The following is a 25927-nucleotide window of genomic DNA, read 5'->3' as shown; positions in this document are numbered from 1 at the left end:
ATCAATAATCATTGTAACATTCATTTCATGTGAATTAACTGTTTATTAAATGTTAAATAATTCGAAATACTAATGGTGTTCAACCTCTAGGCATAAATACCCTTACTCATAATTGGCACACCTTTTTGAAATTTGACATTTAAATATGCTCTTTTACTTTAAATTTGATATGAACATTTAACTGTGCTACTGGCAAGTGGTATTTAGCGAAACGGGCGTCCGGTGTACATTTAAAGCCTGGTAGTTTTGGAGACGTTTTTAACCCGCAACATTTCCATTGTTCATGTATTCGTTCTAGTCATGACCATTGTCGCATATTTTAATGTATGTCATTTTGGACAAGATGGAAAAGCATGTCTCTGATTGTTACTATTGAATAATAATCACAAGTTTCATGCCTCATTAACATTTACACAATTATCTCTTAAGAAACATACTCGTTGCATACAAATGTAAAATAATTAACAACTTGAATAATAAAAATAGCAATATACTGTTATAGTGCAATGAAATCAATTAAGTGAATTTAAACATATATGCTGGTAATCGAGATTGTGCAAACTAATTTGCAACCGACCATTACAACTGACGGAAAAATGTGTGCACCACTCACAGGAGTGCAAATATTTCATAAGAAAACCAAAATTCTCAATTATATTTCTCAGATATGAAATGCTACAATGACACGAAAAGGACAGGAAGTCGTTACTTAGGAGATAGGTTAGTGTATGTTTATCACTTAAATATGTCTTTGTTATATTCATTTATTTCTATAAATTAATATACATATATCCATATATAATAAGTAAGTCTAATAGATGCGAAAATGAATATATATACATAATTTTGTATACCAATACCAAATGAATACAGGTGCATCAGTTATTCTCAAGACGACAAGTTTCTGAAATTTCAAAAACTACATAATTTAACTTCTGTGTAATTCATAGGGAGTTATTCACTTCGTTACAGTTGAATTTTAATATATTTCTATCAATATTTTTCGGAGTGCAAATCTCTTCGACAATAACCATGTGTATGTTTTTTTAAAGGTCTAATATATCACGGAAAATTAAGATCATTGAATTTGACAACTACAACTACAACCTGAGCTATTGTAAGTTGAAACCTGTTAGAAGAAGGGTCAATCAATAGTTATACACGTAGTTTAAAAACAATATAATTGATGTTTTGCAGGCTATATATTATAAAGAAAATAAGACACAAATATAAAAAAAAAAAAAAAAAAAATCAGAAAGCTTTGGAAGGGTACTTGCTTCCAAATTTATGATACAACAAAGTATAGATCTGTAATGCCCCTTTTCATCAGCGAACATAGTTATGGATTTTTCGCATTGTTGAAGGCAGCACGGTTGCCTATAATTGCTTACATCCACTTCATTTGAACTTGGGTGGATAGTTGTCTCATTTGCAATCATACAACATCTCCTTATTTTTATATACTGCAGAGACAGTTAAATTAAATATTCAATTGAAAATAGTTTATGATTTCAACTATCAGTTAATATAAAAGTTAATAAAACTATTCATTAATTAAAAATCGACAATGGAAATATTGTTAAATACAAACAACTTACATCAGCTTTATTTTGTCCAATTACAGATAATTATCACATCGAAGCATTTCAATGTGTTTTGACATTGTCATTAGCATCCTGTAAGTACTATAAAATATATGAACATTTTAATTAAAGGAGGATTCGTGAAAAATAGTTTTCTATTTCTGTCTTAATTTTTTTTATCAACGTGTTTGTAAGGAGTCTGCGAGAAATTTATTAAAATTGTCCACACCATACAAGGATTGTGCATTGGATAATGCAATTGTACAAAGCTTTAAATTTTACAATGAAGAACTTAATAAATGGATATATTCAAAAGTCCAAATTGAACTACCACTTAATTTAGATATAGTCTTATTTGGGATATTAGAAAAAAACAGAAAAAAACTACATAAGAAACCTCATAATATTATTAACTAAATATTATATATACAAAACAAAAATGCAATGTGGACAAGTAATTATTTTAGCCTTAAAAATTATCTTAAAGAAAACTTGTTTATTGAAAAAATAATATTTTATAAAAATAAACCATTGCAAAGAGCGTACTCCTGCTGGAACCTCTGGCTCCAACTAATAGAATGAATATACAAGTAAACTTTTACGTAATAAATATATCTACCCAATCCATGCTACCCATGTTAGGTTTCTTTTTTTTTACCATTATTATTATTTTTAAGTTTGTCAAATGATTCAAAATATCAACTATATGTACCTGTCTCAATTTTGCTGATGTACTATGGACTTACTTACTATGAAGATTTATATATATAGCTTTTGCCAATAAACACATTACAAAAAAAAAAAAAAAATTACAATAATTTCCGATATCTGTTAACACTCATCAATTACGACGTTATAAGTGTTCTAGGAATTTTACACTATTCTTCCGTGAGTGTTACAATTTTATTCACTAAGTATCAAAAAAGCGGTTTTTTTTTGTAGTTCAAATTACATAATAGAAAAAAAAAGGATATGGGTATCCATCCAAGACACAAAATCAGTAAACGCATAGCAAACAATACAAACAGTGATGGAACAGCACTTGTATTGCAGTTCTCCATCTCCAAGTCACAACGAGGCTTTTAGACGGAGCAAACACTCTCACATCACTTCCAGTAATTTTGGTTTTGCATATCAAATAAACAACGATTTCTAATGTGATTTATGTCATTAATAATTTGAAATAACTTCAATAAACTCAATCTTTGTGTTTGCCAACATATCTTTTTTAGAGATGGATGTTTAAATATGTAGTAAAAAACGAGAACATTGTTAACAGATTAAATTAACCTTTAATAACGATCTCCGTGTCCTATTTGTCTGTTGTTTATTAACATGGTTTTTGTAAGAGATTCTTCATAAAGGTAATGTTCAGAGGTCAAAAAATGACGCACGAATTAATCAACAAAAGTAAATATACTTCTTTGATTGAAAGTTGTACTGGCCGGACTAGTAGGTACAACCAAGTCGCAATCTCGGCGAATATATAAAGAAAACAACTTGTTTGGAAAATTGTAATTATGATATTCAACCAAAAAGGTTACAGTAGTCAGTGTATTGGTAAAACTGCAATAAAACAAAAACCATTACTTACAATGTGTATGAATTGAACATATTAAAAGTTTAAATGCAAATATTATATAAAACAATCAAATGAAAACGAAAGTGGAATTTACAGTTCAAATATCAGATATAAACAACTTACAGTTCGTATGCATTTATCAAATCACTTATACAAATTAACGGAGTTAAACATATTTCATTATCACAGTTTATGAATGAATCAAACGTACTTGACAGTGGTATGTCTCGATTTCCTCAGAAGATTAAATATCGTCCATGAAACATGTGTTGAAATACTGGAGCAGACGGTGTCACAGAAATTAAAGGCAGTCGCGTAGTACAATAAATATGGTGACGTAAGCAATCGGTCCAGTGCGATTTGTTCCGGATACTTATGAAAACATATAATAAACATTGAATGTGAAACAGAATAAAGTAATAAGGACACAACCGATTTCATATTGAATTCAAATAAAGATACATTGGTGTAGGTCTATTCTATATACAATTACAAACATTGATGTAGGTCTATTCTATATACAATAACAGATCTATTCTGAACATGAAACTTTATATTTTTCAGGCGTTGTTTGTATTATTCTACTGACAAATCGGCGACAATTGAGAAGATGTATCAAACTTCCTAATAGTAAGTGCATACACTTTAACTATGTATTCGTTTATACTTTACTTTTCTATATTTATTTATAGCTCTCTGTTTAAATAAAGAGTAAGACACACATGTCTACACTATAGTTATCTATATCTGTTTTTAGTTACTTGTTTTAATAAGAAGTAAGCCACACATATTTATACTCTCCTTTTCTATATCTGATATGTAAGTTATTTTTTTTAAACAAGAAGTCAGACAGACTTGTTTATGCTTTACTTTTCTATATCTGTTTTAGCCCGTTGTTTAACTAAGATGTAAGACACACATGTGTTTACTTACCTTTCTATATATTTTGTTAGCTCTTTGTTAATACGAAGTAATACTCACATGTTTATAATTTACGTTTCTATGTCTGTTTTAATTTAGTTCTTTGCGTAAGTAAAGAAAGCCACACATGTTAATAGTTTTTGATGCACAAAAGACAGATAATTATACTGTACGTAAAATATGAAAACGTACATAGAGGGCATGCGTACTGATTTTGTCAGTTTCTTGAAGAAATGATAGTACATGCCATAAAACAAGAAGTTGATTTTTTCAAGATGCCGTAATTTTATTTTTAATTTCTGGTCAAGGTATTGTAAATAGAACATTTTTATCTATATTTATGGTATAATGATAATTTATTAAATTGGCAAATTAATTCTATTATCAACACAATCGTGCGCATACATTTTTTCGATTTACGATTCTTTTTAAAGAACACGAACAAAGGAGAAGGTCTGGAAAAGGTAATTTTGAAGTGGAAGTGGAAGTGGTCGCGTTTGTGCCAAATCATTAATCTTTGATGTTTTCTTTTTTTAAAACCGTTTGGATGTCGCTGCTGGTTGACTTTTAGTTCCCCACAAAATCACCAGCCTAGTAGTAAGCACTTTTGTGTTGACAATTCATTCTTCTTTAAATTAACAGTATTTGTGTTTTATTTGACTTCCCAACTGTTTGGATTTGAGCGCCACTGATTGATTGTTGGTGTTTTAACGCCGCTTTTAGGGTATTTCGTGGCGGTCAGTTTTATGGGTGGAGGAAGCCGGAGTGCCCGGAGAATACCACCGACCTTCGATAGGAAAACTGACAATCCTAGTGAATTAAGATTGGAGTCGAGTGCACCCGCACGAGCGGGGTTTGAACTCACAACCTCAGTGTTGACTGGCTAGTGATTACAGAAGTAGAACTTCTTAGACCACTTGGCCACCGAGGCCTCTGGAGCGCCACTGATGACGTTTAGTTGACAATTTGACTGAAACCATATTGACGATATATATTTGTCATCTTGTTCTTTAGATATACAAAATGTCCGCCTTTCTTGGAAGGAAATTTGTACCTTTGATAGCTTCGACTGTTGTTAGCGCATTTTGTGTCTCAAACTTTCAAAATGTTGTATTTGATGACGTTATAGTACATGTTATACTGTAACTTATTCAATTTAATCAACAAACCAAAAAGATTTGGAAGTAAATACGGCTTTTCCGTCTCATTTTTCTAAAGTTTTGATGTTTTGTCAAATAGTTTATCTGTAGTCTTTGCTGTTGCCATGTTGGGGCACATTGTTGTTAGTTTTCAATGCGAAACCAACAAATAACAGCATAACCTATTTAGTAAACGTGATTCTAATCTTTTATTGGGTTATTGAAAGTTTAAAAAAAAAACTATTGAGGTTGGAGCATATATAATTTACCCTATAGTAAATTAGATTTTTAGATTTTTAGTTTTAAAGTGAAAAGTATAATAGTTTCGTATTAATCAAAAAACGCATGTTTATAATACAACATACAAATCTCCATTCAAATAAGCTAACCAAAATAATTATTATAAATAGATTATGTATATTTTCAAGAGTTAGCTCTATATCAATTAATAGATTACTTCATATACGATAGAATGAGAAAAATAACTAATAAGATACGTCTATTTTCTGTTCAACGTGTTTGTTCGTGTATATTTTGCGATTGCTAATGAACACCTTTTTGTTTTACTAAGACTATATCATTTTCTATATTTATTCTCAAACATCACGTCACAGATATATACTTTTTCAGTTTTTCCAGAAGCCATAAACCATTTATCAGAGGAAGATAAAATCAGATACAATGAGCTTATGCAAACTGAAAAAAAAGAAAACAGGTATTTTGTTAGAATTATGATTGTCGGAAAGGAATCGACAGGAAAAACGTGTCTCTTGAGGAGATTATTGAAGGAAGACATATCTGGTGTATCGAGTACAGATGGTGTTGATATTGTTGTTTGTAGATGCAAAATCAACATAAGAGATGGAAAATGGATAATCGGCAAAGGTAAATAAAGGCAACAGTAGTATACCGCTGTTCGAAACTCATAAATCGATAGAGACAAAAACAAATCCGGGTTACAAACTAAAACTAAGGGAAACGCATCAAATATAAGAGGAGAACAACGACACAACAAAAACACAACATTAAAAATGTAACACGCACAAAAACGAACTATAATATAACAATGGCCATTTTCCTGACTTGGTACAGGACATTTTAAGAAAAAAATGGTGGGTTGAACCTGGTTTTGTGGCATGCCAAACCTCCCGCTTTAATGGCAACGTCAAACACAACACCAAAACGACAACATCACATGACAGGACCACAATACAAATAAATGGGAGAACATATAGGAAAAAGAAACACACAAATAATAGCAAACAAAAGGTACTAGGCTTAAAATTCAATACGCCAGACGTGCGTCTCGTCCACACAAGACCATCCAGTGAAGCTCAGATGAAAAAAGCTTGAAAGCCAAAACAAGTACAAAGCCGAAGAGCACCGAGGACCAAAACTTCCAAAAAGTTGCGCCTAACACGGCCAGGGTTTTCTGCCTGGGATAAGAACATCCTTATTATTTAGAATAATTTCGTTGAACCAAACTAAAAGCTAATAAATGAAGGGGGTGATTAATTATCTTTACCATAACACACGAATATAACAGTAAAGACTTTAAGACATTTGACAAAATCCGACAAGAATAACAAATATAACATAAAAATTAAATACATGAATTTGGGATAGAAAGGTACCGTGACACGTCTTATAGCAATGCGGTTTCACACTCAGCAAAACAGTCACAATCGGGAATAAGTCACGTTCGGTAATTAAAAGATCAGACGACGTAATGACAAACCACAATCTAACACGTGTTAAAAATGTCCTTAGTTAGTTTGAACAAAGACACATCGTATGGACTAACCAATTCGTGATGGTGTCCGTAAAATTTACGGAGTGTCATTTTTAATCTGTCCTCCTCATAACTTTGTTGGAGCACACTCCTGTATAAGAAGTCCGTATAGTGATTATCAAAGTCCGTATAATGATTATCAATTTTCAGGAAAAAATCCACAATTGAATACACCTGTTTTATATATACTTAAAACACAAAATAATACGGACTTCATATACAGGAGTATGAAATGCATACTCACTGGTGATTCATAATGATTATCAGTTTACAGAAAAAAATCCACAATTGAATACACCTGTTTTATATATACTTAAAACACAAAATAAAAGTCTATTTCAAGTGAAGATTGTTTTAAGTATAGCCTTTAATGGTTAATCCGAAATATTTAGAGACAACTTATCAAACTTCAAAATTAATTCGTACGTATAAACATTGCGATATATCACAAAGAATACTCGTGGTTATTTACGTCTGTTTTGAATAAAATTAGTGAACTGTCAATTGCTAATAGAGAAGAGGCAAAACAAATTTACGTCAGCAACGCCGTTACCTCCCCTGTAACTGTATCGCATGCCCTTAAAAGTATTATCTTAAATTACAAATGACAACGATCTCGGCATCCTGGTGATACCCTCGGGGACGAAACGTCCACCAGCAGTGGCATCGACCCAGTGGTGAAAATAGTTATCAAAGGTACCAGGCTTATAATTTGATACGCTTCACGCACGTTTCGTCTAGTGGCAGGTTTACATTATATTTTAAAGGGGCACGGACTCATCTTGAACTATCGAAATCAGTTTCCTCGCATAATTTGTTTGTCAGATTTTTTCAATGAATCTTCTTCAATGATTTTAAGCTTAAGTACACTGCAATTACGTGTCAAAAATCCTACAGTTTCACTGCGTTATGGATCCCTGAAAATTATCCAATCAGATCCTGTTGGCATTTTAAGAGGGGTGTTAGACTGACCCTGTACTGCACCTTTTCACATTTGTTTATAACCATTATCTTTCAAACACTTTATACATGTTATAGGTATCCCAATACTATGGCCTCATGATGTCTAATGATAAAAATATAGACATATAAAATGTAAAGCATTTCAACTGTTCGTTAATCGAGTTTTTTGTTGCTTGCTTGGCGTCAAGTTGCAATTATTTTATGCATATTTGAAAAAAGAACTATTACCAATTAATACAATATGAATATTAGGCATGGTGAGACTTCTGGCATGAAGGGCGAGGGAATGGACTGCCACTGGAAAACAATGCTATGATGGATAGTAACAGCAATGTAATGCCACTGAGCTGGAGCAAGTGTTATATAGTGAATCGTGTACCCTCTCAGCACGATACATCAGATTAACTAATGGACTGATAGTCCCCGAGGGTATCACCAGCCCAGTTTTACGGCTTTTTTGTAATTAAAATTTGCTGTTACAAAATTTTGGAAATTATTTAAAATTAAGGAATGTATCTCCCTCATGCAAAGCTCTGAATCATATCCCGGCTTTGGCTATACTTTTTTTGGTGTTTATTTTTGGTTTATAGCTCTTTAACTTTTTTAATAAGCTGTTTATTTTCAAATATTTTGGCCTCGAGAATCACTGAAGAGACAATAATTGTCGAAATGCGCAACTTGTGCAGAAAAATTGGTACCGTTTATGTTATTAAATGTCCCCTTCTTGTCACACATGGCTACGAACTTATACACTCTGTACAGTAGAACGAACGCCTTTCTAAGAGAAGTTTTAAGTGACAAGCTGGACATATTTCTATACCCGAGTTTGCGTTATGGAAGCATTAATTTTATAACGAGTTGTTTTCATTTTTATTAGCACTGTGTCGATACCTCTGCTGGTTGACTATTAACCCGAGAGGATTCATCAGCTCAGTAGTCAGTACTTCTGTACTGAAATGATTTATAACATTTCTAAAATTGTCCGTTTATAAATTTAGAAATTATAAAGAAACTGAGGTTTCAACTCCCTCAGGTAAAGTGACATATGACTTGACTATTTTAAGTACTTCTGGTGATTACGGACTTTCCGTTTTAAATTTCCTCGGAGTTCGGTATTTTTGTAATTTTACTTTTTTCATATAGCTCTTTAACTTATTCGGTTGTTATACATCTTTGGCTTTCAAATATATGGCGTTGAGCGTTCCTGGTGAAGGTAAATCCAGAAAAGCGCTTCGGACGAACTATAATTTATAAAAAGTGTTGTTTTCATTTTTTTCACTTGGGATATTTCAACCATTTAAGTAGGGAAACGTCAAAGCACAACATTTTCATTTCAAGTAATGTTTCTATTCGCCTAAACTGTAATAAAAACTGCATTGAACTATTCTAATGGACCAATACAATAAAGTTTAAAAACACCGTATGGATGGAATGGGAAACTACCACTACTGCCAATAGATAGCCTTGTAACTTGTTGTACAAGGTAGTATTGTTTTTTTTTCTATTTTTTTTTCCTGCCAGAAATTGCCGATGATAAAGTGAGCCGGATTAAGAGAGCACTGATTCCAAATGCCGAGGACAGAAACACTGAAAATATTGAGGTAGATGAGAGAAAGAATATAAATATAAGTCATGGTGATGATATATCTACCTATAAAAAAGACACCACAACCGACATAATGGTTATTCGGGATAAAAGTGATAATACAAATGAGTCTGAATTATTGGTAATGCTTGAGAATTTCAAAGCAAAATCAAAAGTTAATCTGGATAAAAAAGGAGATACGAACCAGTCTTCATCTTTGGTAATGCCTGAGGATATCACTAGCGACGCAAAGATTAATCTGGATAACAATAAAGAAACGAATAAGTCTTCATCATTGGTAATGCCTGAGGATTTGATGTCAAATATGTTTTCCAAGTCAACTGTTAATTCTCCTTCAAACCTTTATGCATTATGTGAATTATGGGACTTTGCAGGACAAAAAGAATTTTATGCTACACATCAAGCATTTTTAACAAGTAGTGCAGTATACCTTGTAGTTGCAGATATGAAGGACGACATAAGTAAACAAGGATTGGGTCAGTGTTTTACCGATTTTCAGCATATTGGAGGTATGTTTTCATGTAAGAAATTCAAATGGAACTAGATTTGTAATTGAGAGCAATAACGGATGGCACCGTTCCCCTATTGCCAGGGTAACGGCAGCAATTTTGAAAATTCCAAAGTCAAACAGCGCATCTACACATGCCAATTAAAATTGTTGTAAAGTTTCATGAAGTTTGGAGCATTTTGAAATTTTTTATAGTTTTGCTGTTTCAATGGTCACGGTGACCATTTTAAAAATTCCAAAGACAGATACCACATTGGCACATGACAGGTTACATAACCATATAGTTTTGTTTGTAATATTCTTTGAAGAAACTGCTGCTTTAATGTATATTCCCTTAGGGTCAATGTTAATCTTTCGCCCTGTTTCCATGATTATGGCAGCAATTTTGGAATTTCTAAATATTGTCTGTCCATCTAGGCATACCAAGTAACATTTTCATAAAGTTTCATCCAGTTGGGTCTTATAATAAAACAAAAACATGTTTTATTAAAGTGTTTCAATATCTGAAATACAAGTTACCTTAATTATGTCCTAATGTTGTGATCATGTCAACAAGTAATAGAAAGTAAAATAAAAAAAAAATAAATAAAACGGGAAGTTCCTTCTCAAATGTCAAAATCAAAAGCTTAGTGTTAAGACAGTCAGTGTTAGGGTACATATATTCAAAGTATCCTATTTGGTCTCAAAACATTATTTATTAAACACTGTTGATATATTTCAGAATATGTTGATTTTTGGTTTGATTCTATCCATTGTCATCGAACAACCGACAAACCAGCTAGGTATGGCCACTTCGATCCTCCGATTTTATTAGTTTTCACTGGAAAGGATAAATATGACAAGGTAATACAATTGTAGAACGCTGTTCCTCACTTCCATACCAGTCATGTACATGGTTTCACTTAGTATCATCCGTTCTTGATCGGAATGTCATCAAAGAAATATTTGCTAATGAGACGTCCATCTATAGAAGATCAAAAATTATTGTTAGCAAAACCTACTAGAAATGGTTACCTATACATTAGTTATAACACAACAATAACTGAAACGATTGATTGATTGATTGTTGGTTGCTTAACGTCCAGTGGCAAATATTTCATGCATATTCAGGACGAGAACAAGTTCACAATAAATACAATAGGTAGGTTCTGTAATAGATTAAGGGATTATGGTCGGAGAAATTTAGACTGCCACGGGAAATGAGGGTATATTGGATAGGGGCAGAAATTTAGCCTTGCAACAGGTCACCTACGGACCCCTCAAAGAGTTTTTGCAAGGGTTCTTAACGTGCAAAGAGCGTGGCACTCTCTTAGCACGAGGCATCGGATTTAACGTCCCCATTCTGACCGGACGTGGCTGCAAATTTGTACATCCCGCACAGCCAAACGGACGCCCCACTTTAGCACGGGTTTTACTGCCGGTCGGAGGAAGACCAATGATGACCATACTTCTATTCCCCAGTCACCCTTGGGGGTTAACTGAAACGATAATTATAAACAACAACTGGACTCCTTCCTTTTAACAGGCACATTAAGCATGTTTGATCTTAAACGTGCTTATGGGCGCTCAATTTAACACAAACCTTGGACAATAGCTTAACACAACAAATTATGAACAAACAAAAATCCGTTGAAATAATCGTTGCCAGATTAACGTCAAGTGACATTTATTTCATGCATATTCACAAACAAAACAATAAATAAAGTACAAATATATATGTTTTGCTATATGAGACAAAAGGGATTTAGCTTGGGGACTTAGGACTGAAAAACATTGGTTTGTTGGACAGGAACATGCATTTTGCCTCGCTACAGGCTACATAAGGACCCATTAAAGAGTTTAATAAAAAGTAAAATCTATATGAGTTTTTTTGTCTTAGGCATAACAAAGTTAATACTTTTTTTACAAAAAAAACAAACCTATCTTGAGGAATGCGTAACGCATCTCAATTTTGTTCTTTTAAGGGTTAACAGTTTTCCCTGTTGGAAATTTACAACGTTAATTTCAGGTGATGTGTTTATGTTTAACATGTTAGGAATGATGAATTGGTATTCATGGTCCAGTGGAAAATATGGCATGTATATCAAGACAAGGATAAAGGTTCAACAATGTGCCATTTTTTTTCTTACATGTTATTGGTTTCAATTGAAATTAAATTTAAGATTCCAATACCCTAAAAGGACGTCTAATGGAGAGAAGATGACATGACTTGAATGAGATTGCCCAAAAAAAATGATTTAGAAATATGCATATTCTTTGTTTATAAGGGATTAATTCGTTGTTGTTTATTTGACGCCCAGTTTCAAATATTTCATGCAGGTTCAGAACTAGAACAAATAACAATAAAACAGGTAAGTCATCAAATACGGTGTCAACCGATTTGATGGTTTTAAAAATTTCAAAGCCACTGCGAAGTGGGGTTATGAAGATTGAAACAGAAATTTAGCCTGGTAACAGGCTATTGTATGGGCCCTAAAAAGAGTTGATGCAAGTGTTCGTAATGTGCAGAGACCTCTGTGCTCTCTACATGACTCATCGAACTGCACGACCCCGTTCTGACTGGACGCCGTTTGATACAACCTGCTAAGCCAAACGAACGTCCCACTTTGGCAAATGGTTTACTGCCAGTCGGTAGAAGACAACGGTATTACTATAAATGTATGCCCCAGTCAAATATTGTGGGTTTTATAAGAAAATATGGTATGATTTTTAAAGGGAAAACTATCCATTTGTACAAAGCAACACAATATGAATAAAAGGGGTTTTGATACGGCCTTTAACAACGATAAATACCCATGCAGTATAGTAAGATATAGAAGGCCCATAAATTGTCTTTATAATTGCCATGAAAGGTAGTGATACGTTGTAATGAAAATTATATATATTTGGGTTCATAATCTATTTAAATCTTCTCAATAATTGTTGATATAGTATCAATCATGACAATTGCTGATTCTTTTATCTATTTTCTGTAGGCAGATTTTAAGAAGAGAGAAAAGGAACTCAATGATCAAATAGACCAAGTTCTTGGATTTCAAAGCAAATATCATCACTTGCACAACAAGTTTTATCTGTCAAATACAAATGACAGTGACACAGAATTTGAGAAGTTGCAATACGCAATTTACGATACTGCACGGAAAATGGGAAATTGGGGTAATGCTTTTCCGTTAAAATGGATTCTTTTAGAACATTTGATTGAAATTAATAAGAACGATAACAAGCATTTCATCAACTTTACTGATATGTCAAATCTGGCTAAACATCCTGATATCAATATTCTAGAAAAGGAGGATTTGTTGTTGTTTCTTCGATTTCAGCATAACGTAGGGAACATCATTTTCTTTGCTAATATACCGGATTTAATCATATTAAGACCCCAATGGTTAGCAGATGCTTTCCGATGTTTAGTTTCAGATAGAGTTGAAAACAGAAGATTGCATCACCATGAGGACTGGACACTGTTTATACGACAAGGCAAAATAAGCGAATCGTTAATAACAGAACTGTTCAAATCAAAAGATGGAAGTCAGTTTTCAGAACAGACAAATAATTTGCATGCAGTTATGGAAAAGCTTGATATATTGGTCAAAATTGGTAACTCAAATTATATAATGCCAAGCATGATGCCGCCCTCCACGTTTGATGTTGTATGTGAAAAATTTGACATTCTTACACAAAAATGTAAAAGGACTTCTTGGCTTTGTTTTAAATTTGAATTTCTCCCACCTTCTTTCTTTAACCATCTATCTGCCTGGTTTATCAGAAACTACTACTCTAGCAAAGTAGAGGGTGGTATTGCTTTATATCGTGGCATCTGTATGTTTGACATTGATGGATCTGGTGGTACAAAGATACTAGTTACTATGTCGACTGATACAATTGCTCTTCAGCTCGTGTCGTTTTCCGAAGAGGAGGGATTCGGAAGCACGTGCAGTGATATCTACAGAGAAGTGAAACAACTAATTGAAGATATAAAAGAGAGATATAAGGTGAAAATATCGTTTAAACTCCATTTCAAATGCAGTGATGGCTACTATTTTCAAGACACATTTGAATATGAGAAATTGACAAGTGAGAAGGAGTGTTTCTGTACTCAACATAAGCAAATGCATCGATCTGACCAGATATATTCGCCTTGGATGAATAATGAGGTATGTTTTTAAAATGACATCTTTAAAAATTGCTTAGATTATCATTTGGATTCCCCAACAGTCTATACTTAGTCTGATATTGTCTGGACACGTTCTAAACAGTCTTAACTCAGTCTGATATTGTCTGGACACATTCTAAACAGTCTTAACTCTGTCTGATATTGTCTAAACACATTGTAAACAGTCTTAACTCTGTCTGGATACGTATATTATCAACTGTCTGAATGTTTGCTGTAGTACACCCCTCTCTCTTTCTCTCCCGGGAACTTTTAAGAGTTAATTTTAAGATGGCAAGCCAAATTAGCAAAACCTTATTAGCATTGTCTGTATCAAATGGTAATTGTAATGCTAATTTTATTGAAAATGGTGATGATAATAATAATGGTAACAATAATGTTAATGATAATTGTTATGATAATAGGGAGGATGGTGATGTGGCAACATATTATCCATTTTTATATTTGTGGCATGTGCATATGAAACATGCATTTTCATATTTCGTAACGTGTATTTTTGTATATAGATTAGACAGTTGGTTTTCCTGTTTGAATTGATTTATACTTGTCATTTTGGGGCCCGTTATAGCGTCCTGTTTGGTGTAAGCCAAGGCTCTGTGTTGAAGGCCGTACTTTGACCTAAAATGGTTTATTTTTCTCATTGGCACTCATCCCACATCTTCTTATATCTATATATCAAATATACATTGTCATATTTTGTGACATGTGCACATCAGAGTATATCAGATGTTTTGAAAATAAAAACTTTTTTTTTCAAATGGAAGATGAAAAAATATTGTTTCCGATGAAAAATTAAATACGGCGTCAACTTAACTTCACAAAAAATACATGATGGTCTTGAAGTATAGATTCTAGGTACTGGCGTTGTTAATCTTCTTGATTACGCGCTATAGTGTCTTTGTAAATTTTTAATCTTTACTGTTTAGAATTTTTTTTTTTCAGAATGTTAACACAAAATTCATAAAAATTCAGATACAAATTATTCATTTTGGATCTGATGACTTTGCAGTGAATGCATAATCACTTCTCCTCGACACAAAAATGGGAAAATTTTTAAAAAGACGGTAACAATGGTAGCATAATGAACTGTATGTTAACTGACTTTAAATTTATTTCTGTTACCATGTATGTGTAATACTTGTTGCTGGACGTTAAATAGAAACTTATCATTCTGCGAACAAAACATTACAATCTACATATTTTTATCCATCATGTAAATGGGTTTTGCACGTAACTTGATACACATACCGTTTATTTACGAAAAGTTGCACGGCATCCTTAATTTACGCAAATGTTTTGTAAACCTTTTCAAGTGTAAAGCTTTCCATATGCTAAATTAAAAGTATGATTATAACAAACTCACATGTCAATGACATACTTAAAAAGATATGGCAAAAAAAAACCAAGAGATAAACAGTATACAAAACTCAACATAGAAAACTAAAAACGGAGCAACACAAACCCCACCAAAATCCAGGGGTGATTGCAGATGCTCTGGAAGTAAATATTTATATGTGTATGTCGTTTCTGTGCTCATCGTCAATTTTCACAGTTGATATAGTTTCCATACTACTGTGCAGATTTTAGAGACCGCTAATTGCGTTAAATGCAAAAATCAAACATTATTTACGACACATGTAGAATCATTAAAAAGTTGATAATTCACTTTAAGTAAGAAAATCTTACAAATATAACGTGTATTCCTAAGGTGAACTAAAGGCTGAATGGTTGCCGAGACAACGTTAACAATCTGTCGGAACATCCTGTACATTTTTATTACATTTGTTGTAAGGGGCAACAATATCTTATCATATTTTCTCATGTTATTATTGATGACAATGCCTTTTAAGCATTTATGGTCTATTGATTGGAGGGTCCAATAATTAGAAGTGTATATATGCACGTTATTTGTCTGCTGATATTAGTCCAATTATTAAAATTACGATTATTTCAAGCGGTTGTCCAAAACGGATTTTAATTACATATTATCCTTCCAGAGCGAGAACAACTTCAAGTTTTTATGTTTGGTCTGTGTTACTCCGTCCATAGTTTTTTATGTTGTGTTTTTTGTACTCTTGTTTGTCTTTTTGTCGTTTTTTGCCATGGCATTGTCAGTTTCTTTTCGATTTTACATGAGTTGAATATCACTTTGGTACTGTTCGACTCTCGTTGACAACAGTTAAGTTTGTATTGTATTGCGTGGTTATGAAAATATAAATAAGCTTAAACTATAGTAATCGAGTAAAGCAATGATGGAAATGAGTCTTCTACAGACTTGTTATTGGCGCGACTTCTTCTTGGGCACTCTAAATGTACCTTTTTATGTGCAAAAGCTCAACGATGACGTATGAGGAACGTTCACATTAAACATACCAATTTTACAGCACCAGATGCGCATTTCGACAATTAGCGTCTCCTCAGTAATGCTGAACATAATACAAACGTTGAAGAGCTGATAATCTTAAAAGGACCAAAAAGTAAAGCCGAATCCGGACAATGAAATAGAACTATGCTTAAGGGAGATACATTCTTTGTACAAGGAACCAAAACTAGAACTATGCATAAGGGAGATACATTCCTGGTACAAGGAACCAAAACTAGAACTATGCATAAGGGAGATACATTCCTTGTACAAGGATTCAGAGCTACGCATAAGGGAGATACATTCTTTGTACAAGGAACCAAAACTATGCATGAGGGAGATACATTCTTTGTAAAAGGAACCAGAACTATGCATAAGGGAGATACATTCCTTGTACAAGGAACCAAAACTAGAACTATGCATAAGGGAGATACATTTCTTGTACAAGGAACCGAAACTAGAACTATGTATGAGGGAGATACATTCCTTGTACAAGGAACCAAAACTAGAACTATGTATGAGGGAGATACATTCCTTGTACAAGGAAACAAAACTAGAACTATGCATAAGGGAGATACATTCCTTGTACAAGGAACCAAAACTATGCACGATTCCGAATTTTTTTAACAGCCATTGTAATATAACAATATCCATCACTTCTTGCAAGCATCGAAGTATTGGTTACTTGGCTAATTATACCCTCGTATACTTAGAAACCATTAGGAGATATATCGATCGTGGCTAAAAAGTCGCACAGTTATATGTATCGAGCTGGTGGTAGTAATAAATCGAGTGCAATCCGTGAAGACCGATCAGTCAGTCTGAAGTACAGGCAAGTGGATTCAAGATATCCTTGGGGACTAAAAGTCCATTAGATGTATCAATCCAGTAGTAGTAATCAAATTAACATTAACGGTACCAATTTAACTCTACCAGATCTGCATTTCGACAATCAATGATGATCGAGACCAATATATACTTGAGATTCAAAAACCGAATACAAACGTGTAACAGCTGATAAAACCAAAAAGACCGAAACGTACATCTAAACTCGGATAAGGAGCTATGCATGAGGATAAAACATTCTTTTCTTTAATACAAAATGATTTAAAATTGTTTAACAAAAATTCCAATAAAAAAATATCTGTATTTCCATGCCAGTACTGGGCAAAAGATACCCTCGGATACGAAAGGTCCTCCAGCAGAAGTAAAGATCCAGTGGTTATAATAACAACAACATTAACGGTATTAATTTTACTGCACTAGGAGCGCATTTCGACATACACGTTTGTTCACCGATGCTCGAGGCCAAACAATTTGAAAATACAAAATCCTATCAAAACGACGAAGTGGGGACTAAACCAAAATGACCAAAATGAAGCCAAACCTGGACAAGGAATCATAGCTATACACGAAGGAGATACATTCCTTGCTTTAAGATGATTTCGAAATTTAATAACAACAATTTAAATCAAAATAATATTCGTGGTTTTCATGCAAATACCAAGGTACTGGCTACTGGGCTAATGCTAACCTCGTGGTCAAAAAGTCCCCCAGCTGTTGTAATAATCTGAGTTTAACCCCTAACACCGATCAATCAGTATTCTCCTTATAATTTAAATGGATTGGTGATGTGAACTTGATTGATTGATTGATCGGTGACGGATTGACGACTACTGACTATCACTGAAACGGTAACGCATAAGGTTGCAATTGCAAGTACTATATCTGAAACTAGTTTATATGTAATTCTTTAAAAATATCTTACAGGTTAAATTTCGCATAACCTTCTAATAGGTTACGTATTTCAATAATCATACTTTTTTTATAATCAGTAGAACATTATGAAAGGTTTATCTACATTGTAATTATGTAGGTTTTTTTTTAAATTATTATTTCTTTTTTTCAGTTTATTTTAATTTTTTTTTTTTTTTTTTTTTCAGGTGACACGGATTCCTGACAGAGCGAACATAAGTACCAAGCAGGATGACCATAATCCAAGTAATATCATTGTTTACATATTTTCCTTTCGTATATTTATCTTTTAACCGGTTTCATTTTTTCTAGATCATATATTAATGGCGATATAACTCTTCAGTCCTGTCCTTAGAATATTCCTCTTTATGCAAAGGGAACAACAAAGAAAGGAGACGTTTCTTAATTCAGAAGAATAAAACATAGTTTTTTAAAAGTTTTTCAAATTAATGTTGTATTCATAAATATAGCTTTCCCCCAGCTATAGGTCCGAAGCGCTTTTCTGGATTTAACTTCATCAGTAACGCTCATAGTCGAATATTTCAAAGCCAAGGATGTATAAGGACCGAACACGTTGAAGAGCTTTTAACCAAAAAGGACCTAAAAATAGCCAAATCCATCCTAAGGCCAACTTTGCCTGAGGGGGTTGAATCCTTAGTTTCTGTATAATTTTAAGATTTATAAACTGTCAATTCTAGATAATTTGATATAAATCATGTCAGTACCGAAGTACTGATTACTGAGCTCATGATTCCCTCGGGAACTACACTTAACATATTTGACCTGATATGCTCATTTCACACAGATTTTCGTCAATATATATTTATACATATGAATAACAGCTTTACTAAGAAAGATGTTATACAAACATAACATCTTTGTAAAATACAATTAGTTGCAACATGTCGTTCTACTGTTTCTCATATCAATTTATTAACGACAAGATCAAGAGTAGGGTATTTATTGTAGTTTTTTTTACATGTAAAAAGTTTTAGACTCGTAATGCAAATATAAATGACACCTTTTCAAAAAGCAAATACTGATGTCCATTTGAACATCTGATGATTGTTATAAGTAGGAATTAAAGGTGGTAAAGTGGCCTTATCATACAATTTCATCCCCAAGGTGACAGGGGAATAGAAATATGGCCACTACAGGTCTTTTCCCGACCGGCAGGAAAACCCTTGGCACACTGGGGCGACCGTTTGGCTGAGTAGGATGTACAAGTACGCAGCCACGTCACGTTAAATCCAATTTCTCGTGTAAAGAGAGTGCCACGCTTTTTCCACGTTAAGAGAACCCTAATAACAATTCTTTGATGAGTCTATAGGTGGCCTCTTACAAGGAAAAATGTCTGCCCTATCCAACTAACCCTCAATTTGCAGTGGCAGTCTAAATTTTCACAACCTTCATCCCGGATGTCCTCTATTACAGCACCTGTATATTGTATTTACTGTTATTTTGTCCTCGTCCTGAACAAGCATGAAATATTTGATACTGGACGTTAGCAACCAACAATCGATCAATCGTAACATTCTCCTTGAAGCGGTTGAAATAATACAGATGTGAATTTAGGGATATATATGTATAAACGTTTCAAATCTCATGATTTATGATGAATTAAGAAATTACTAACAAAATGAAGCTTCCCACTACCTGAAGCAAAGATGAAATTACTGATGTAGATGTAGATGAATTTGGTCTTTTTATGGTCTTTTGGTGATAAATCCCCTAACGTTTCAACATATCTTTACATCCCAGGATATCAATAACATTTAAATAAAATGTTTTAGGGTTGATAAAACGAAGAGGAATCAAAAGTAACGCCAAAACTAAACTCAATGTTACAGTTTGAGATTTCCTGATTAATAAAAATCAAGAAAAACACTTCCGAGACAAGACATTGGTAAAGTGTTATTTTCATTTACCTGCACTGGATTGATACCAGTGCTGCAGGGTGATCTGTTTAATCCCCGAGCTCAGTCGGCAATGTTTCAATTCCACCTTGATCAATTATGATTTTTTTTAAGAAGAAAAGGTTCCAACTCACTCGGGCAAAGCCTAATTTGATTGATTGTTTATTAGCTGTTTAACGTTCAGTGGCAAATATTTCATGTATGTTCAGGACGAGATCAATATATCAATGAAAACAATAGCAAGGTCCTGTAATAAAAGACGTCCGGGATGAAGGTCGGGGAGAAATTTAGACTGCCATTGTGCAATGAGGGTTTATTACACAGGGACAAAATTTTGCCTTGCAACAGGACCCCTTAAAGAGTTATTGCAAGGGTTTTACACGTGAAGAGAGCGTGGCACTCTCTACACGAGGCATCGGATTAAACGTTCCTATTCTGACCGGATGTGGCTGTGTACTTGTACATCCTGTACAGCTAAACTGACGCTTTACTTAAACTGATCTTTCATACATGTTTCTTTGATGTCGTATGGGTTTTACCCCCTGTTGAAGGCAGAACGGTGACCGGTAGCTGTTTATTTCTATGTCATTTGGTTTCTGAAAGAGAGTTGTTTCATTTGCAATCAAACGAAATTTTTATTATTTTTCTCTAAGTTCAGAATAGAGATAAACACGTGTACCAATAGAAAATTGAAGTTAATTTAATAGTTAACGAAGTTTTTCGCAAAATGACGATTAACTTACATAACCCTTGGAATGTCTTGGTGGGTCAAATATATGATTCATTGGTCGCTGATTACCGGAATCAAAAAGTAAAAAAAATCAAAACGGCATGTATGGTAGGGAAAGGTATTATAATATTGATTGATTGCTCGAGTTTTAATTGCTTAACGTTCAGGGGAAAATATTTCATGCATATTCAGGAAGATACACTATCAACAATTAATGCAATATGTAGGTTCTGTCAGTAAGGCCTCCCGAGTCGAAGAAATTTGGACTGTCAATGGAAATGAGGGTATGCTGAATAGAGGGTCGACATTTAACCTTGCAACATGCTAACTCTTGATCCTCCAATGAGGTGTTCCAATGGTTCTTTAACGAGCAGAGAACATGACATTGGACGGGATTGCGTAGTTAAACATCCCACACAACCAAACAGACGCCCCACTTTGATAAAGATGTTACTGCCGATCGGGATACCAGGGACAATATTTATATGACCCATTCATCCCTGTTGTTTAGGTATATCAGTGATATTACATTCAAGTCTTCGACTGGTATGAAAATAAAGAGTATTCTGAATCTTGACAGCCTCATATATGGTCAACAATTTTGCTTCGAATAGGCAACTCCACAAATGTTGTAATTAGAAGCTGCAGAAACCGTGTCATTACCATACATAATATTCAACTTCTCAATTCTGATCTGACGTAAATGCGCATGTTGACATCCCACAGAAATACGCGAAGCCTCTTGAGGCGAAACCTTGCTTCTTAAACGAAGAGATTTGTGCGGTTAGTAGGGGGCTTTCTTGCAAAACTTGCTACATACCAGATGTTTGTCAAACCAAAATACATCATGTACTAAGATGTACATAAATATAATATTCATTTTCCTCCTATTATAAAAAAAAAACAAAACAAAAACATAGTTTAATTCATGAAGAATATTTTTTAAAATATTTTTCAATGAAACTAAACATCGGCCACCACAATCCGCAGAGACACATGTTTTCTGAATTGTAAGCTCATTAAAGATCGATTAACTGTTGTTTGCTTTACCTTCATTGGCAAATGTTTCGTTCATGTTCAAGACGAGAACAAATTAAGAATACCTTTAAAATGCAAGTACTGTAAAGTAAGACAATTTAAACCCGCTCTACTAGCCAACATCTCCGATGTTTTTCTACTTTAATTATTTTGACCGATTAAATTCGGATGTTTGTTTTCTTTACAACTCACAACCCCCTTCCTCAAAAAGGGTGATTGGGGAATATAAATATGGACCAGCAGTAAAACCCTCGCCAAAACGGGACGTCCGTGTGACTTTGCGGAAGTAACAAGTTTGCAGTCACGTCCGATCAGAATGGGGACGTTAAATGCCTCGTGTAAAGAGATTGCCACGCTCTTTAAACGTTAAGAACCTTTGCAACAACGATTTGCGGGGTCAGTATATGGCCTGTTGCAAGGCAAAATGTCTGTCCCTATCCAAGATATCCTCATTTTCCCGTGGCAGTCCGAATCAACCAGGATGACCTCTGTTACAGGACCTACCTATTGTATGTATTGTTAATTCTCGTCAATAACATGCATGAAATATTTGTCACTGGACGTTAAGTAACCAAAAATCATTCATATTGCGTGTCTATATGTCATTTTGGTTTTCTTTGTTTCATCAATTTGTACGTAATCACGACCCTTGAACATATTTCATGACAAACTTATTACCCGTTCATATATTTAAATATTTTATTGTGATTTTACTTTTTATATAATTATCAGTACATTCATCTGAATTTGATTTAAAAACAGAAAAAAAACAAGCATACAGATATTCAATCGAAAGATAAAAATAACCGACTCATTTACATTTTACCTTGGTGGAATTGCAACCAACTGATATATTTGACACATCTAAGAGGCACCTATTTCAGCGAAACGTCTATGTAAAACTTTCATATAGAAAGACCACCAACCTTTTTTTCTCCTCGTGATTAGGACAAAGGAAGCATATACATATATTTGTGTTAAAATACACACAGATTTACAATTCTTGGGTCAAACAAATATCTTCTCCCACTGCATTGGTGTATCCAGTACACGCCTATGCTCTACACATATCTGTTTTTCCATCTCTGTCATTTTTACATTTTTTTCCGATTTTCCTTGGATTATATGCTGTTCTCGATTATGCTAAGCTCGAATTAGAGCTTTAACGAGCTTTCAAACTTGAAAGTGAATATAACACTTATAAAAATAAATAACATCCGAGAGTGAAAAATTCAATACCTCATATAGAGTGTGCAAAACAAAAGAAACTCTAAACCCTTTGAGCGGTAAACTACATTTTAGATTAAGCAATAAATTGTTGAATTAACCAACTCGATACTTGATTATTTATTTCAGAAAATGAACCAAAAATAGAAGCTCAGGACCAAACATCTGTCGAAACCAACCTTCCTGATTCTGTCAATTTGCGTCAACAGATTAATATCCAAAAGTCAAAGAATGAATATCTGTACATTTCTAGCTGTATCAAAACAGACAATACATTAGTGTTTACCGACTATAGTAATAACCGACTTATTATTTGTAATTCAGACGGTACTGATATCTATCACATTCCTCTGTCCTATCAACCATTTTATATGACAGAGGTAAATATTAATACTGTAGCAGTAACCTGTATACATGACAACACCATACTGATAATAAATATATCTACAGGTTCTGTCACCAGTACAATCAACACCAGTGGTGGCTGCTCCGGAATATCATATAATGATAATAACCTGTACGTTGTTATTGATTGGAGTATAATACGTGTGATGGACCTGACAGGTAAAGTAATACGTACTATACCTTTACCTTCACACCGTATCACCGACATTACAGTAGACCGAGACAGGTTAGTCTATAGAGACAGAACATCAATATACTGCTGCTCGTTAGATGGAAAACTAATTTGGAAGTTTAAACAGGATAAAATTCAAGATTTACGTTGTGTGACAACAGATAATGAGGGGAATGTCTATGTGACTGACGTTGAGACCGATACTGTAGTAGTTGTATCAGATGATGGGAAACATCACATAGAATTTCTTACTAAATCAGATGGATTGAATGAGCCGTGGGGAATTTATTTTGACAAAAAAGAAAATATTCTGCTTGTTTGTAATGTAGATGACGGAAATGCTTTTCTTTTTGACGTGAAAAAGAAAGCAAAATAAATAATCATGAATAATTCTTTCAGACAATGAGTTTATTCGGACTCGGATCTGTTTGTGCATTTAGCCATTCAAAATAACTTCTATTTATTTTTGTTTTCTTTGATTCAACTCAATTAATTGTCATGATCTGTACAGTTGTATTCCATATTCAGACTAAAGATAATATTAACACAATTGTTATGTACATGTTATCTGTATATACGCTTCATTTTCATGTGTGACAACAAATCAACTGTATATGGAAATTTAGAAAAATGTAACAAAGACGTGTTGTTCTTTGATGTACGTCCACTTACTGTTTGATAGTTGGAGGGGAAAAAAATCAAGAGAAAAATTTAATTTAAGTCATATGTATGTCCTCAATATTTTTGTTATTCAAAATAAATATTCCAAATAGATGTGTAAGTTGTAAATAATATGGGAACAAATTAAACATCGTATTGTGTCGTTGGGTTGCTGTCTCATGAACTGATACTCCTTTTTTTCCCTTCATTTGCCATTTCATGTCTTTCTTTCATCCCGGTAAATTTGTTCATTTAATATACATTGTCAATTTGTTCTCATCCTGAATATGCATAATATATTTGCCACTGGACGATAAACAACCAAAATATTAACCAATTTATTCTTGTATTCATTCCAAACAATATCTACATGTTTTAAATTTTGTCCTGTCTTTATATCCTGATTTGATGAAAGATTTTAAAAATTTGATGTTAATCAAGTACAAATAACACATGGTCTAACATCATACAGACTGATATGACTATTCCAATAATTTGTGTCATACATCCTGATAAAATCTCGTGGAAAACAAAATTACGGAAAGATTATGATTGATTTTGATAATGTAACTTGAATCTTCCTCGGCTGTTGTATTTGATATTATCACATATTTGATACGAATACGTTGGGTTTTGCATATGTAATAACCTCAAAATTGCCCGGGGCAAAAAAGAGGTTATTGGTTATTGTGCCCTGATTCCAAATGACGTGACGTCATTGCGTCCTTAACGGCAATGGCTAACAATGACGGTGTTTGTATTGATAATTATGAGAGTTTGCTAAAATGGCCACTATTAACAATGTGCAACTAACTTTTATTGATTTAGCCTCAGTTATGCCAAATTATTGCTTTTGTGTAGTACCATATTCAAAAATAAGGGGAATGTTACAATAAATATGTATGCAGTACATGATAAAAAAAAAATTATGGAAAATGTGATAAATCTGTTTAGATTTTACCTTTTGTAGTTAATCAGATAGTCATAATTGAACGTTTTTCTCTTTACTGCAGAACTTAAATATGTGATAAATAGATTATAACATGCCCTTTTCCGTATTGGCCCTGGTATCATCCCGAGACTCCCATATCGGCCCTCGGCTTTAGCCTCGGGCCAATATGGGAGTCTCGGGATGATACCAGGGCCAATATGGAAAAGTCTCGGGATGATACCAGGGCCAATATGGAAAAGAGCATGTTATAATCTATAAATATTGGTCGAATATTAATTTGTCGGCTATTTTTTAAAACATTGAACAATCATTTGTCCTATATGTTTCAATATGGAAAATCAAAAACGTTTTCCGAGAAAGAAACAATGTACATGCTCTTATCGTTTATGTGTAATTCATACTCGGATGAGAAAGATATTATCCACGAAATTATTATCAGGCGTTC

The 25927-nt window shown here is 33.5% G+C and overlaps 1 protein-coding gene across 1 annotated transcript; it reads left to right on the top strand.

Annotated features, from left to right (window-relative positions):
- The first annotated feature begins 1659 nt into the window (after nt 1–1659).
- Nucleotides 1660–24246, top strand: LOC127707304 (uncharacterized). Its single transcript, XM_052211831.1, has 8 exons — nt 1660–1678; nt 3730–3795; nt 5856–6110; nt 9502–10095; nt 10816–10937; nt 13070–14248; nt 18571–18628; nt 23423–24246. The coding sequence occupies exons 3-8, from the start codon at nt 5915–5917 to the stop codon at nt 24244–24246; spliced, it is 2973 nt and encodes a 990-aa protein (XP_052067791.1). The 5' UTR covers nt 1660–1678; nt 3730–3795; nt 5856–5914.
- Nucleotides 24247–25927: the final 1681 nt, after the last annotated feature.

This window comes from Mytilus californianus, unplaced genomic scaffold (assembly GCF_021869535.1).
Source record: "Mytilus californianus isolate M0D057914Y unplaced genomic scaffold, xbMytCali1.0.p SCAF_62, whole genome shotgun sequence".
Taxonomy (NCBI): Eukaryota; Metazoa; Mollusca; class Bivalvia; order Mytilida; family Mytilidae; genus Mytilus; species Mytilus californianus.
The sequence above is the reverse complement of the archived record's forward strand: the minus strand, read 5'-3'. Positions and strand labels throughout refer to the sequence as shown.

Bases quoted from the DNA above. Each gene is read 5' to 3' on its own strand.
- LOC127707304 (XM_052211831.1), top strand. From the start codon at position 5,915: ATGCAAACTGAAAAAAAAGAAAACAGGTATTTTGTTAGAATTATGATT. The intron at 6,111-9,501 runs GTAAATAAAGGC...TTTTCCTGCCAG, and splicing joins AAAATGGATAATCGGCAAAG to AAATTGCCGATGATAAAGTG. The intron at 10,096-10,815 runs GTATGTTTTCAT...GATATATTTCAG, and splicing joins CGATTTTCAGCATATTGGAG to AATATGTTGATTTTTGGTTT.